This window comes from Tiliqua scincoides, chromosome 2 (assembly GCF_035046505.1).
Source record: "Tiliqua scincoides isolate rTilSci1 chromosome 2, rTilSci1.hap2, whole genome shotgun sequence".
In the NCBI taxonomy this organism is placed as follows: Eukaryota; Metazoa; Chordata; class Lepidosauria; order Squamata; family Scincidae; genus Tiliqua; species Tiliqua scincoides.
The window spans coordinates 98,920,005-98,936,828 of NC_089822.1; the positions used below are offsets into that span (position 1 = coordinate 98,920,005).

The 16,824-nt window shown below is 43.3% G+C and overlaps 1 protein-coding gene across 1 annotated transcript in view; it reads right to left on the minus strand.

Annotated features, from left to right (window-relative positions):
• The window catches only part of CORO2A (coronin 2A), a 62,166-nt gene that overhangs the window by 13,664 nt on the left and 31,678 nt on the right, over positions 1 to 16,824 (minus strand). The window contains exons 2-3 of the mRNA XM_066613902.1: positions 7,266 to 7,466; positions 3,662 to 3,778 (exon numbers count right to left, since the gene is read on the minus strand). Coding sequence (XP_066469999.1) covers positions 3,662 to 3,778; positions 7,266 to 7,466 — 318 coding nt within the window. The remainder of the gene's footprint in view (positions 1 to 3,661; positions 3,779 to 7,265; positions 7,467 to 16,824) is intronic.

Consider the following 16,824-nt stretch of genomic DNA (forward strand, 5'->3'; position numbering starts at 1 on the left):
GCTCCAGGGACTCAGGGAACGCGTCCACTCCCTTGAAGTCTTGGTGGCCGACCTAGAGAAGCAGAGGCAGGCAGAGAAGGACTGTGGGGAGACTTCCGGGGACGATCGGGCTTCGTCCCAACCTCAGGCGTGCAGCTCCTCAGCTGTCTGGGTGGGAAGTCTTGGGGCTGGAGGATGTCATCCTGGAGAGGAGGGAAACAATCCCCTAGGGGGGAACACCTTCTCCAGGGGACAGGCCCGTATCCGAACGCACCCAGGATACTCCTCGGTGGGAGGGGGGTCGGGGGCTTCTTGTAGTGGGGGATTCGATTGTTAGAAACAGAGAGGGGGGTTTGTGACGGATGTGAGGACCATATGGCGACTTGCCTGCCTGGTGCGAAGGCTGCGGACATCACTTCTCGTCTAGATAGGCTGGTAGACAGTGCTGTGGAGGAGGTAGCGGTTGTGGTGCATGTCAGCACCAACGACATGGGCAAGTGTAGCCGGGAGGTCCTGGAGGCCAAATTTAGGCTATTAGGTAGGAAGCTGAAAGCCAAGACCTCAAAGGTAGCGTTCTCGGAAGTGCTACCTGTTCCACGTGCAGGGCCAGCTAGGCAGGTGGAGATCAGGGGTCTCAATGCGTGGATGAGACGGTGGTGTAGGGAGGAGGGGTTTAGATTTGTTAGGCACTGGGGAACGTTTTGGGACAAGCAGGGCCTGTACAAGAGGGACAGGCTTCACTTGAACCAGAATGGAACCAGACTGCTGGCGCATAACATTAAAAAGGTGGCAGAGCAGCTTTTAAACTGATCCCTAGGGGAAAGCCAACAGGAGCCGAGGGGCATCCGGTTCGGAACTCCTCATCCCTATGGGACGAGGACGGGGAGGTTAGAGAACAACAAGGTAAAGGCAGAGTAGGAGAAGAAATTGAGAATGGTAACATGATGGGATGCAACAGACGGTTTGGCACAGTGAGAGGATGAGGGGACAAAGGAGCTAATAAGCAGCCGATCTTGGGGCATTCCATGTACAAATGCTTTTATGCAAATGCCCGTAATCTCCGAGCAAAGATGGAAGAACTAAAATGCCTGGTGACTAGGGAAAACATGGACATAGTGGGCATAATGGAAACCTGGTGGAATGTGAAGAATCAATGGGATACTGCAATCCTGGGCTATAAACTCTACAGGAGGGACAGGGAGGGGCGTGTTGGAGGCGGGGTGGCCGTTTACGTTAAGGAAGGGATAGAATCCAGCAAAGTAGCCTAACATCTATACCGGGTAAGATGGTGAAATGCCTCATCAAAGATAGAATCTCAAAACACATATACGAACAGGCCTTGCTGAGGGAGAATCAGCATGGCTTCTGTAAAGGTAAGTCTTGCCTCACAAACCTTTTTAGAATTCTCTGAAAAGGTCAACAGGCATGTGGACTTGGGAGAACCCGTGGACATTATATATCTAGACTTTTAGAAGGCATTCGACACAGTCCCTCACCAAAGGCTACTGAAAAAACCTCACAGTCAGGGAGTTAGAGGGCAGGTCCTCTCCTGGATTGAGACCTGGTTGAAGACCAGGAAACAGAGAGTGGGTGTCAATGGGCAATTTTCACAATGGAGAGAGGTGAAAAGTGGTGTGCCCCAAGGATCTGTCCTGGGACCGGTGCTTTTCAACCTCTTCATAAATGACCTGGAGACAGTGAGCAGTGAGGTGGCTAAGTTTGCAGATGACACCAAACTTTTCCGAGTGGTAAAGACCAGACGTGATTGTGAGGAGTTCCAGAAGGATCTCTCCAAACTGGCAGAATGGGCAGCAAAATGGCAGATGCGTTTCAATGTAAGTAAGTGTAAAGTCATGCACACTGGGGCAAAAAATCAAAACTTCACATATAGGACAATGGGTTCTGAGCTGTCTGTGACAGATCAGGAGAGAGATCTTGGGGTCGTGATGGACAGGTTGATGAAAGTGTCGACCCAGTGTGCGGCAGCAGTGAAGAAGGCCAATTCTATGCTTGGGGTCATTAGAAAAGGTATTGAGAACAAAACGGCTAATATTATAATGCCATTGTACAAATCGATTGTAAGACCACACCTGGAGTATTGTGTTCAGTTCTGGTCGCCACATCTCAAAGAGAATATAGTGGAAATGGAAAAGGTGCAAAAGAGAGCGACTAAGATAATTACTGGGCTGGGGCACCTTCCTTGTGAGGAAAGGTTGGTGGCGTTTGGGCCTCTTCAGCCTAGAAAAGAGACGCCTGAGGGGGGACATGATTGAGACATACAAAATTATGCATGGGAAGGATAAAGTGGATAGAGAGATGCTCTTTACACTCTCACATAACACCAGAACCAGGGGACATCCACTAAAATTGAGTGTTGGGAGGGTTAGGACAGACAAAAGAAAATATTTCTTTACTCAGTGTGTGGTCGGTCTGTGGAACACCTTGCCACAGGATGTGGTGACGGCATCTGGCCTGGATGCCTTTAAAAGGGGATTGGACAAGTTTCTGGAGGAAAAAGCCATTATGGGTTACAAGCCATGATGTGTATGTGCAACCTCCTGTTTTTTAAATGGGCTATGTCAGAATGCCAATGCAAGGGAGGGCAAAAGGATGCAGGTCTCTTGTTATCTGGTGTGCTCCCTGGGGCATTTGGTGGGCCTCTGTGAGATACAGGAAGCTGGACTAGATGGATCCAGTGGGGCTGTTCTTATGTTCGTAGCAATCAAGACCAGGAGTACTGACTAACAGCAGCATTAATCAGAAACTGAGGGTGGGAGAATGTTGGGGTGGATGCATGGTCTGTGGGAGCACCAAGGGAAAAAAGAGTGCACACCAAGTGCACATTCAATCTTCACAGTCCACAATTTCATTTTCCTCTTGAGCCTATGGCTGTCACTATTTGTTCACATCACAAAGATAACCACAGGGTTCCAAGAGTGATGTTCCATTTGTGCTTTGTGAAGTTTGTGCTCTGGCTCAGAGTGCAAGCACCAAATAAAGGACTTAAGAAGTACTCCCTGAGTACCAATCTCTTAAAATCTCCCTTACCTTCCTATTTATTTGTTACATTTGTGTCTCACCATTCCTTCAAGGACCCAAGCATGACATTTTAGCCTCTTAACAACTACTCTATGAGATGGTTTAAGCTGAGAAATCACCACATATCCGAAGCTACCCTTTAAGCAACATATGAAATGTGGGTTTTACATACCTAAATCCAATGCTCCAACCACAACTTTATGCTAATTTCTCATCAACTCTCCATTGGTGCCTTCCCAGCAAATGGTTCAGCATAGATTCACAGCTACACTGCCCACTCTCCTCATAATATTTACTAGGTCCAAATGTTTAGAACATCAGGAGTATCCCAACACTTTGTGTGTTCCTCTCTCTTTCATTTCAAGACTAACCATGGTTCAGCACTATACATACACCAGATTTTTTGTAAGTATGGTTAGCTCCAAACCACACTGGCAACCATGGTTAGAAATGGATCTGTAGGCCATCGTTTGAGCTACCCATAGAGTGAGGGGCTGAAGTAAGACTAACTATGATTGTGAAAGGGAGGGGGAAGTGCAAGAGAGCTAATAGAATACACCTTCTCTGACTGGTTAGAAAATTGGGCAGTGTTGTATCTGTACCAAGAAAGTGTTTTGCAGCCTCAGAAGTTTCAAAAACTTACAGTAGCATCTTCAGAGCATGAAGCTATTACAAAGTCGTCAAAAGGATTCCATTTAATGTCCAAAACGTTCCCTTTGTGCCCACAGACACGAGGATAATGCGGGTCAAGTTTTCCTGTCTGAAAAGAGAGATTTAGTACCAAAACAGCAACGTCTCCAATGAGCAGACCAAAACAAAGCTGAATTTTCTAGGACATAATCAACCTCGACTTCATTTCAACACCTTACAACATTCCTACCTTCCCTAAGAGTAATTTTCTACTCATATTCAACCATCAGTGCCTGACTCATGATTGGACTGTATTCCCTTTTGCCAGAGCTTGGGGATAAAAATACCAAGGATACACATTAACTACCCATTGTAGAGAAGAGCTGAAGGCAAAATGTGGCAGGCATTAACATTTTTTAAAACTATCCGGCCAGTTTGAAAGTGCCTACATTGTGTTCAGTACAAATGTACATTTTCCTCTCCCGGGGCAAGCTTTGAAGGTTGCCCTCTCCCAAGGCAAGGGGACCTCTCTCAGGGGAAGGTTTTACACTTCTTCAGTCTGGTTGGTTTGAACTAGTGAAAAGCAGAATTGTGCACCCGGGGGGGGGAGGCCCAGGGGGGCTAATGACTAGTGCCTGTGCTGTCAGCTACATGCCCTGCCCCTATCAGTAACCCACTTTTGTAACAAGTTTTTAAAAATACTTGCAGCTTTTGGCTGATAAAGAATTTCACTCTAGAATGTATGTCTGTAAATTCAGACAGACCAAATGTGGATTTGCACCGAGATGCACACCTGCACTGTGAGGCACATCAGGAAGCCAGGCATCTGTTACAGCCCTCTGTTGTACTACATGCTACAGCTGGAGATGCACATTTCCATCTGCACAGCAATACAGATGGGAAAGCAAAATCTACAACTACAGTCTTGGGCTGGGCATGAGTTAGCATTGCCTGACACTGTATCTAGATTTTAAGAGCAGTCACAGAAGGTTCCTTACCCGCAGTGTGAGTCCAGCTTTACAATTTACAGACATACATTCTAGAGTGAAATTCCTTATCAGTCAACATTTTTGCCCCTTATCCTGCATAAGGTGGCTTCCCCCCCCCACTTTCCCTCAAGCTCATTTTCCAATATTTCTTTACTTTCCACATAACCACCACATATAATAAAGAATTCCCTCATTCTTTTTGCATATCTAACAATTATTTGATGACCCAGGGTACATTTTTGCTACTTCCTCTGGCATTAAATATCATCTATAAAACAATTTATATAAATTCTCTTTAGAAGATACTGCTTTAATTATCTTAATATTTGTGTTCCAACTTTGTTTTCATTTACATCTACTTGATTTGACATAATTAATGGAATACTCCTCACTTCTGAGGAGAATTCAATCCATTAATATGTACAAAAAAATTTCCACTTGTTATTCAGCCATTTTCCCTTCCTGTCTTAGTATTTTCTTTATTCTCTGTCTTGTTTATATTTTTCTTCTTGCTCCACCCACTGCTCCTTCCACTCCTTCTTCTTCCTTATATTTCTTGATCCCTCTCTTCTTCAGTTTTCTCCATTTTCTTCTTTTTGAATTTAATTCAAAGATTCTTCTTCTTCTTCTTGAAAGGATGTGCTCTCTTTCTCTGAGAGTTCCCTCTTTTTTCTTCCTGAAAATTCTGAGTTCTAATAATAAATGCTGCTTTTTCCATCTCCTGTCTCATTACAAAAATTTCCAATTCTTTAGTTTCATCTGACATTTGGTCCATTCTTTTTTCCATCCCTTCCATACTTTTCTTTGTTTGTTTGTCAGGGAGGAGTTTATTTACCTCATTTGTTCAAATAGTTTTCCAATCTCTTGCTTCAGTTCATTTCTGAATTCTTGCAACATCTCCATTAATGAGGTCTGGCTTTCGCTAACATCCTTTAAATTTTTTGATAATTCTTATCAGTATCAAATCAAGCCGATTACCACACTTAAAGAGTCATCCAATTCTTATTGTCTTGCATCCCTTCTTGTCAAAGATAGTCATTACATTTTTATATCCAAAAGGGGTGGGTCAGTAATCCAATTCAATAAAACTATCAAATTAAGTTAGTATACCTTTACTTGTTCAGGCCTGAGTCAAGCCTTTTGCGGCAAAAACGAAATTGAAAATTGTTCCATACTTTAAAGCTTAGTTGTTAATTTGTTTTCCATGCATACCATTCCAACAGGGTGACCCTTTATCTCTTTTCTTCCAATCATCCTTGTTACAAATAAGAAGAAAAAAACTGCTCCAGCAAGGGCTTTTAAATCCACATTCGCTCTTTTTCCCCTCTGGGTGGCTGCAAGCCAACGTAAATAAACTTAAAGTTGTCTTTCCCTCCTTCCAACCTCTTGATTGCAATTCTTTTTATAGCCTTTTAATGAACTGGTTACTCACAGTTAAAGGCTTTGTTCGCTTTCATGTTTTATCTAGGCCGTGGGGGGGGAGTCCTCAGCTGTCCGAATCGTCTCCGAAGATGGCGTCCGGGATACGATGTGATTCCGCACAGAGCAATCGGGGAAACATCTCTGAAACCACCGTTTCAAGAGACTGCCCCGTTCAAGCTCTCAGCCTACGTTCCTTCTTCTTGGCAACAAAGAGTACCTCATAGTTGAGGTCCTTGGAAAACACATCTATTTAGCAGTTTCCCCCCCCCCCCCCGGAGCCCTCCAAGGTTCCCTGCTACTTCACTGAGTGTTAACTCCGTCCCCAGGGTTGGCCTTCTTCTAACCTTCCTCTGCTGTGGGTGTGCAATTCTGCCAAGTCCCGACACTGGGAGGGACTGAATGATTGATTGGCAAACAGAGTCAAGCACAGGGATCATTTGGGAGCCAGACTGATTGGTATGCCAAGAAAGATGGCATAAGTCAGCAGGGGAGCAAACTTTTATAATGTCTCAGCTTTTCCTCAGAATCATAAAGAGTCACCTGCCAATTGTCTCTTAGCTTTGCTAAGATTAGTTATTTTTATTAGGTTACAAATGCCTAACTTTGGTAAATATGGGCAGGGCAGGCTAGCTGGTAAAAAATATTGGTGGGCTAGGAGCTTAGAGCACTTATTTGCAAGGTTGCTCTCTTTGATTACAATGTAGTGACTCCCACATACAGGAGGAACAATAAAAGCTTGCAGACACTTACTGGAGGCTTATTAGGCATGAGGGGGGAAATAGCTTCCAAACAGGCATCTTTCCAGACCCTCCTTTCAGGCTGTTGAACAGTCACAGATGGACTGGTAAGTTTGTAGATCTTTTTCAATCTTACCTTGCAGGGTTGCTTTGGGACTTGTTCAAGTTCAAGAATGCTCTACCATAAAGCAGATCAAAATTCTACATAGACTTGCATGTGTGTATGCACACAGCAATTTTGTTAACGCCCAAATTGGCTTTCCAATGAAGCCTGTCTCTATTTCCTACAAATCCCATTTGATGGTCTTTCTAGACCATCATTCTTCTGTGCAGTAAACATGCAGTTTACTCAGTTCAAAAAAAATGACTCGTGTAGAAATGAGTGGCTGACTGGGGCCTAAGAGGGAGCTGGTCCCACACCAATCCACCCACCCACACACTATATGTGGTAGACTCATGTGGCACTTACTTGATTTACTGGTATCACCAGAAAGGCTCCTCCACCAGCACACTCTGTTACAACAGCAACAAAATGTGGGTTCACAGCACAGAAGTGGTTGTCATGGACACTCCGGGTGATGGGCACACAGTCATAGCAGTTCTCTTTACTGGCAGGCTTGCCATAAACGTGACGGAATTTTGAACTCCGATACTGAGGGTACCATGACATCTGCAATGCAGATAAAGAGCCCAAGCATGAATATACAGCTGTTGTCACACCACCATATCCCTCAACATTTTACTGATGAACACACTAATTGGTGATAAGATGCAAGCTCTCTCATTCTCTGTTCCACTAACATCGCTGTTTTTCAAGACAGAAAGGGTTGAATTTGTAGGGTCTAATTAGGGCCTCCAAATAAGTTCTAGTCTTATTAAATTCTTACTCTGTCGTTATTCTCAAATGGTGTTTGGTAAAACAAAGGCAATGTCTGTGGTGTTCTATTTAATTAGTTTTGGTGCCTTCTATTTTTTGGGCAACAGAAACATCAAAAGAAAATGGAAACAATTTTCTGTTCACAAAACACCTCTTCTTCTCACATCAATCATCACTGCCAAAGCACTGCCACACAGATAACACAAACACAACTACACACTGCTAAAGATTTTTTCTTTGCTGTATCCACTGATGCTGCAATAGTCTGTCCCAAGTTGGCTTCTGAAGCAGATATGCTATTCAAACTGACCTAGCCATCTGTTTTCAAAAATATAAAATGAAATGGTTATTCCCGCATTGGATCGTAGGTATACAACAGTTCAGTGTTTCTCAACCAGTGGAACAGGTACCACCAGTGGTACTTGAGGTGGTTGGTGTCTGGTGGTACTCACGGGACCCCTGGACCCCTGCCACCCAGCAGCGAGAAAAGGGATGCGATGCAACAAACAGTAGTAGGAGGCTCCAAGAATGTGATGATTTCATCACCAGTAACTTCTGGTGGTACTTTGAATAGGTGGACCATGTGAAGTGGTACAGCAGAGGACAAATGTTGAGAAACACTGGAATAGTTGGAGCTCAAATGCACTCACCAGCATTTACTATCTGGACAAACAGTTATGGAGAGAAAGTCAATAAAATGGAAGGTAAACTATTACATTTTAGGGCACACGTAAGGCACACAATTTCAAAAATCTTTCCCCCAAACAATACAGGGGTAAGGATTTAAGACAGGGGTAAGTATCAGAAGACAATACAGGGATAAGTATCAGAAGACAGCAACTGTCCCTGTTAAATATGGAAAGCTGGAAGACACACACCAAGTGACATTTATCAGGGTGGAGGCAGACATCGTGTAATAGGATAATTTACAACCAACTCCCAGCCACCATGCAAGGCAGGCTTCCTCCCAGTTTCACAGTTCCTCACAGCAGTCTGAGAAGTGCTTTGAGAACATCTTCCCACATCAACTCTTGTAGAATCAGGCAGGCAGCCACTCGGGGGGGGGGGTCTATCAGGCCCCTAGTCATCCGTCATGCGTACAGCTTGGTTGGTCATAAGTGCATCTGTTCTAACAAAAATACAACCCTGAAACCATCTTGTTAGTCGCTCTAAAAGCTGTCAGTTGAAGAGCAGAACATGTGTTTTTAAAAAAATGCAAACAACAACACAGGCCTACAAAACTGACGGTCATAAAAGTTTTTCCCAAACTTTATGGTGGTTTGATATGAATTTGGGGTGCTGATTCCAAAAATGGCATCCGTTTTGCCCTATCTAGTTTTGGAGATATGGTATAGCATCATTACTGAATGGTTCAAGCAGCTTCCTCATGAGGAAGCCATGGTGTAGGCTACCTCATGAGGAAGCTGCTTGAACCATTCACTAATGAGGCTATACTATATCTCCAAAACTAGATGTGATAGGGCAAAACGGATGCCATTTTTGGAATCGGCACCCCAAATATACCCAGGAATTGGTGTAATGTTTAAGGAAGAAAATGTGTGTTGGCCTGTGTAAACAAGACAGAAGCATAAATCACATTTAACAACTTCAGAAAGAATAGGAAGAGCAATGGGAAATCCTCTTTAAGTTAACCCAATAGTCCTAAAGTCCTGGCAAGACAAGTTCTACTAGGCTTCTGATAGTCCCATCAGAAGAGGCCTGGCAGGCCTTCCAAGACAGAAATTCTAGAAGGCAGGGAAGTACCACCGCAGAAAAGGCCTTTCTCCTTGAAGGCATCAGCTTAACCTTCAACAACTTAACATAAGGATGGTGGTTGGGAAAGTTCAAGGAGGAGAAGGTGCTCCCTGAGAAATCTTGGACCCAGGCTGTTCAGGGCTTCAAAGATCAATACCAGCACTTCAAAACTGTGCTTAGAGATGAACTGGCAATCATGGAGATGTTTCCGTTTGGCTGACTCCACTCGAGCAGCTGCATTCTGGCCATCTGAAGTTTCACAACATTCTTTGAGGGCAGCCACACAGAGCGCACATTGCAGTAATCAAACTAGGAAGTTACTGAAGAATTTAAGACAGCTGTCAGGTCCTTACGAAAGTGGTGGTATGGGAATACATGCCACATTACATTAGCTGAGTTAGTTTGCTTTGTTTTTCTTTTAAAATCAAAAGCATATTGCAACTTGAAGAGGTCAAGTACACTGCCAAGCAATGCTTAAGGCTAAATTCCAACATTTTTCATAATCTCATTTTATGCACAATAACTATAACTATATACTGGGTGATTTCCTTACACTGTGAAAAGGAATTTAACAATATGGTTTCTTGGCACTAAATGAAGAAGAGATGGTTATCTCTTGCTGAAAAGGAACAGGTTGTTCCAGGGCAGAATAGAAATGTTTCCCTGGATTATCTGAATGGATCTTTATTTATTTATATCCATGTAGTCTGGAGTCCATCAAGCAAGAAAGGGCATAGTTATCCTCGCCACTCACACAATTTTCTACATAAGGTCTCACATCTTATGAGGTTCCAAATCCATCCTGAGCATGCTTGCTTAGATACAAGTCCAATTGATTTCAAGGGGACTTACGCACAGATTAATGTGCACTGAATTGCAGGCCTAGAATGTTCCACAGTTCAGGAAGTAATTAAAAAAAGAGAGTATCTTATTCAAATTTTCTGTTTCTAAAGTAACTTTGGCAGCTCTATACAAAGGCTCTCTCAATCCATCTTTTCAAAGTTATTGTTTTACAACAGTAGCTGACACAAGTACTAACGTTACTCCAGAGAACGACACATCACAATTCCCCATACCCACCTTGTTTGATCACTCTAAGATTTCCACTTTCAAATGAACCCCCTCACCATAACCATAACCTGTAACCAAATACAGAACACTGACCACATACAGCAGAGGCAGTGGTTCTCAAACCGTGGGTCTGTGGCTCACCAGTGGGTCCTGACCCAATTTTTGGTGGGTCACAAAACTTAGATTAGATTATGAATAGACTAGACAATTAGACTATGTGCATCAAGGTTAAACAATTTGCTACTTGGGGGGAGCATTACAGCCAAATTACCTTTATAGCCACTGCGGCTTGAGTGGTTGGTAAAGGTTTTTTTTTGGTTTTTTTTTAAGGTGGGTCCTGATGCGAAAAAGTTTGGGAACCACTGCAGTAGAGCAAGCAAGTAAATAGCCACTCACTTGTGGCGAGTTAAGAATCACTCCCAGGCAATCAGATAAACAAGCTTCAGAAAGCAGAGTTTATCCTTTCTTTTTTATTTTCATCCATGTGCCACAAATAACCAATGCTGGGACATGTGGGCATGGAAAATTTTTGTGAACCTCTTTGCAAAAAGGTGGGAAAAGAGAAAAGCTTGTACAAACAGCAAAGCACTCAAAGATGCTTTGTCTTTATCTCAGTTCGTTTGTTCAGTTGGCTTTTGTTTTTAAGCACCTGCTCTTGCTCCCCTCCACCTCAGAGTTCTATCAGCCTTTCAGCCATCACTGTACTAAATGAGGTCTAGAATTAAATTAAATTTAAGCTAATTTAAGCTTGCAGTTTTTTTGAATAATGCCTTTTGAGTTGCATAAATATTTTAGAGTGTAACTGTCCGTCCTGTCCCTCCCATCAACCATGTCTGGAAAATATCCACCTGCCTTGTCTGGGGAGCCTAAAGCTAAAGACACAAAAAGGAATCACTATTGATATGAAAGTAGATGTGATCAATTGCCTTCAGAGAGGAGAAGGCATATCAGATGTTGGTTGCGTGCTTCGTTTAAGTGAGAGCACTGTTTGTAACATTTGAGACAGAGCTGAGAAGATAAAGAAAAATGCTCAATCAGGGTCATCTGTAAGTGCAAAGACAATCTCTTCTGCACAGAGTTTTACAATGGAACACACAGAGAGGATGTAGTTATATGGTTTATCCCCAACCTGTACCATTTATATAAATTCCTATGGTATTTTTAATTTGTACATTTTTGAGATACATGCTGCTTTTCAAAATTGGAACCCACAAGTACGATGACAGGTGGGTGTATATTGGAATCTGAAATCTGAATATTAGAAGTGTCTTTCTTCCAGAAAAGTGCCATCATATGCCAACCTGGGATCCAAAGCATTTGGTGGTGTAGCCTTGCCCCTGGATCCTCATATCTCTCCCTTACAGTCTCCCTTACTAGCTCTCTGGCCTTTCTTCCTTCCAACCGTTCTTCCTTCCAACCTTCCTACACACACAGATCACATGGCAGAGATCCTAAAGGGGTACTATTTTCCAAATATGAGACAATCACATGTTTAAAGTTCAACTGCATAAAAATCTCCTTGCCCATGGAAAACTAACATGTCAGGGAAGGAGTTTTAGCCTAGCTTTCTGCCTGATGTGCTTGTTTTCTATACACAGGCAAGGAGTATTTATATGGACAATATAAATCCAAGCCAAACTCAGCACTGTACAAACCTCATTTATAAGACTCTATACAGTGATTGCCACTAATTCCAACAACAGAGAGTGTCTGAAAACACATTCTGGGAGAGTAACAAAAGGGGATCGCTATTGTCTTAATGATAATCTTTCTGGCTGCTATGCAAAATAGGACACTAGGCTAGACAGACCTTGGTCAGATCCAGGCAAGGCAATTACTGAGTTCTTATTACCTTAAAGCTAAGTAATAAAATTTAGGATTGTTCTACTGTATATATAGACATGTTCATATTTCTTCTTTTGCTCTTCTGTATGCTGGCATGCACAAAGTTACGTCCATGTTTTATATCAAAGTCAGAATGTGATTACACACCATTCTGTTCACAGCATATTAAGGAAGTAATAATTTAAAAATCAATACAGCAGGACAACATCTTGTGGTGCCAAATGAAACTCAGGAGTGGTTTTTGGGCACAGAAAGAGAAACCACACTTAACATACTTTTAATTTGGTCAATATCCAAAAAGCTGTAGCAATCACTTGACACTGAACTTTTTTGAACTGTCCAGAAAAACAAATGCCACACATACACAACAGATGAAAACACACACCAATGACCCTACTGTCTCCGTTTCTTGCCTGTTTAAATTACTGATATTTTAAGCATGTAAAAACATTTAGAATAACTGATTTCTAGCTCATTGTTTCTGCATCTCCTCAGATTCATTTTCAGCCTAATTAACTACTCGTTAGTCTGCAAAAGCAACTATTGGGCTACCCACCCACCTTACAGTTCATTGTAGCTTACTCTTTGGTGAAAATCAGTAAAAGAAGGTTGAACTAAGGTAGTCCCTTCCTTCTCCTTTGTTTTCTTCTGTATTGCTGAAAAACAAACTGTAAGCTCCTTGGGGCAGGAACCTGTCTTTCAGAACTGTGTTACAATTCACAACTTATTATCCATACATCAAGCCAAGCCTGGTCAGTCATGGATGGAGATACACAGAGAATATGATATACGTTCTATTTTACTGCTTACCCAAGGCTGCAAAAACTGGAAAGATCATTAGGCGCCAGGCAAGTCATAATACAGAACTGATAGGCAGGGTGGCCAACTGACCAGGAAAGAAAGCCTGGCTTGCTCTAGTGCCTTTAAGATCAATGGTGTACAGAAGTCAGCAGGGGATGGAGGGGACAAATCAGCATCATTTGCTAATGTCTCCAGATCAAACTGCTATTAAAATCACATGATCAAGCAAAGGATGGACTTTGTTCTGGCTGGCTGGCCACCCTCCCATTCAGTCACATATTGCAACCTGCCAGGTAGCATATAATCTATCTTATCACTCCAGGTTGCTTTCTCTGTCAGGCAACAACAATGCTTCTCACATCTCTGGTGGGCTCCCATAATTGGCTGATGGGTCATGAGTTGTCCGAGACTACTATATTGATGGAACTATATACATCAATAGTAAAATTGGCTTCTTCTGAAACCACTTACCTTTCATTGGTTTGCAACCTGCTTACAACTACATTAAAATGTTTCCTGGAGCACTTGTCGGTTATGTCCTGCCACCCTCTTGAATGTGAAAAATGATTGAAAAACAAAAAAGGATCAGGAATCAATTAGTTCAGGAACCCATGCTGACTTCACAAGTCTACTCTCCACCTGCACCAGCCCGCTGTGTGCATAGGAAGCAAACAAAACAATGAAATTGGAACCTGAAACCTTCCCTGCTCGGGCGTGTCCTTAGCTGCCAGTCTGCCAGCCAGGTGAATCAGCTCTGTTTACAGACTATGCATGTTTACCTGTGACCTCAGGGTATCGTATTGGCTATCTGCCCCATTGTTTGATTAGCCTGCCAGAGGGCACCAGCCAAGGCTCAAGCATAAAGCCAAGGGCTTCCACTAACAGGGATTTCTCCTTAAGACAATCACACACACATTCGTCTAGCCAGGTTCCTCTGCAGCAGAATGCATGTGTGCATGCTACAATCTTAAGCTTGGTTTTGTTTTTATGATTTAAAAATGCATATCCTGCTCTTCCATCTGAGAAAGTTGTCCAAGGCAATTAACAGTAGGAATACAATTTAAAAACAAATAGGAGCAATTAACACTAAAACCAATATCAATAAAAACCACAAATACATAGCAGGTTAACAACAACAACAAAATAATAACACCCAAAACATTCATATGCCTCAAAAAAGTAGCCATTTCACAACCCAGGCAAATGACAGACCCAGCAAAACAGGAAGCTGATGTGGAAATGCCATGAAGGAGAAAACCAGACACATCTCCCAAGGTAGGAAGTCATATAGTGCAAGCGTCACCACAGAGACTTCCATGTACCAACCCACCAACCAACCATATTTATGATGTTGCCAGGACACAAAGTAGTCCATCCTCAGCTAATCTCAGTAGACAGCCAAGGCTATATGAGAGGAGAGAGTCCTCAATTGCAGTATTATTCTGTCACATTGCCCACTCCGCCCACTTATCTCTTGGCAACCTCCACTAAAGGGGAGCAAGGACTCCCATTAAGCTGTAAAGGTTCAAGGACACCCCATTCTTTACCCACCATGGGCAGCATTTCAAATTTCAGTGGACTTTGGCCCACTCCATCAGATGCATGCATTGACACCCTCAGGAGGGTGAGTGGATACATGTGCCACACAAACATCTATGTTCATGAGATCAAGTGGACTGTAATCCACAAAAGATACCTGTGGTTGTAGCTTCCAATGTACACATGGGGTAATTCTTTGGTTTATCAAGCCATTCTGCTATCACTTTACTGAACTGTGGCTAGAGAGATCTACCACAATACATTTTTTTCCCACACTCTAAAATACTGTATAGTTTGTAAACCACTTCTTTGACATGTTTTTGATATCTGAAGCCACCTACTGTACTTGAGTATGTTTGCATCTTCCAAAACAGACATAACAGGTGTACACATTTGGTCCCTGTTGTGTATATGCAATGTTGGGCAGAAATGGTTTAAGAGCAAGGATCCTTTGTGAGGAATGTATAACTTTCTCCAGCTGCAGTTTGCCTCCTCACAGTCTGTCCTTGCCCCCCACCCCAAACTTGGCATTTTTTCTTCTTAATATCCAATACTGAATATCCACACTTCCAATATTGGAAGTATGCTTGGGTGGCAGAAGAGTTTAGGATGGGGTTGTGGGAAGGTAAGCGACAGGTAAGAGGGAGAATTCTCCACTCCTCACCCACATGCCCCTCTTTACTGTTATAACCAAGATCTACATTCCCCAAAAGTCCTAAGCATAAATGGGCTACAAACAGCCCAGACAGAAGCATTGCTACTGGGTATAGACATATTTCATAGGTTCTTTAAAAATCCATTCTGAATTTTTCTTGTTTGGAGCAGAGTCACAGAAGCCACTGCTTAAGGGTTCTTCGTGTTTAGGTTTGTGAGCTACAAGCCAAGAAATCCCAGTTTCAAGCTTCATGACAGCTACAGCTCACCAACTAGCCTTGGGCAAGTCACTATCCCTCATGGGGCCCAATCCTATGGGCTGGAGCACCAGGGATAGGTGCGTACTGCCAGCTCTGGGTTTTGTGAATGTGCCATAAAGTACATTCGTGACACCCAGGGAGGAGGGAGTGCTGATGATGAGCAAGTGGCAGTCAGCATTGGCCTCAGCACCAAAAGGATGACGAGGGGACCGGCCAGCAATAAGTTTAACCACTGGTCGCCAGTGTGGTTTTTTGGGCAGGGGAGGGGTAGATTGGGCTCAGGAGGGGACGGATACGGTGGCAGAATCTGCCACTGTATCCTGTGCTCCCTCCCTGCCCGGGAAGCCCGACATGGGTCTCCTCGATTCTGACCTGCTCAAAAGTAGGCACAGATCTGAGGAAACTCATTGCTGCCAGCTGCATTCTACCTAGGATAAGGGAGCAAAAGCTCCATTACCCTGAGGAGACTCCGGCAGCTGCCTCAGCACCCACAGAATACAGCAGCAGCCATTTCAGTGCTGCTGTTCCTCTGGGCATCAAAGGATTGGGCTACCCACTTTATTAATTTAGGGCACAATCCTAACCTACTTTGCAGCACCAACGTAAGGGCAGTGCAGCTCCGAGGTAAGGAAACAAGCATTCCCTTACTTTGAGGAGGCCTCTATTGAGTGCCACCCAACTGCAGGATGCAGCACACGTCCCCTTAGCACAGCTATGCCAGTGCTGGAAAGTGGGTTAGGATTTAGGCTTTAGTTGTATAACTCTGCTCATCCCAAAGCAGAAAGTCCAGTAAGAGAAAAATCAGTAAGGCAGAATGTTATCCAATTTAAATCCAATGCTCTTTCACCCCTTCTTTCCAACAAGCCTGAGCCCCAATTCTAAAATCCTTCCAGAAGTTGCCTGATCTTTTGCAAATACGCAGAGAGAGAGTGCTCCATAATTCTTTTTTGGGGTGGCGGGGGGGGGGGGAACGGGACACAACTAAAAATGCCTTGTTGTGTCCCTGTCAACAGTCTCGCATATACAATGATTCACTGTAAGAGGACACCCTGGTGGATCTTAGAGATCATAATGAGGCAAAAGGAAGGAGTCTTTCAAGCCTACACCATTTAAGGCTCGGGAGGTTAATAGGGACACATTGAATTGTGCCTGAAAAATTGTGTCCCCAGTGTAGACACTACTCCCTCCATCTGCAATATGAAGATAAGACTGACTACCTTCCATGG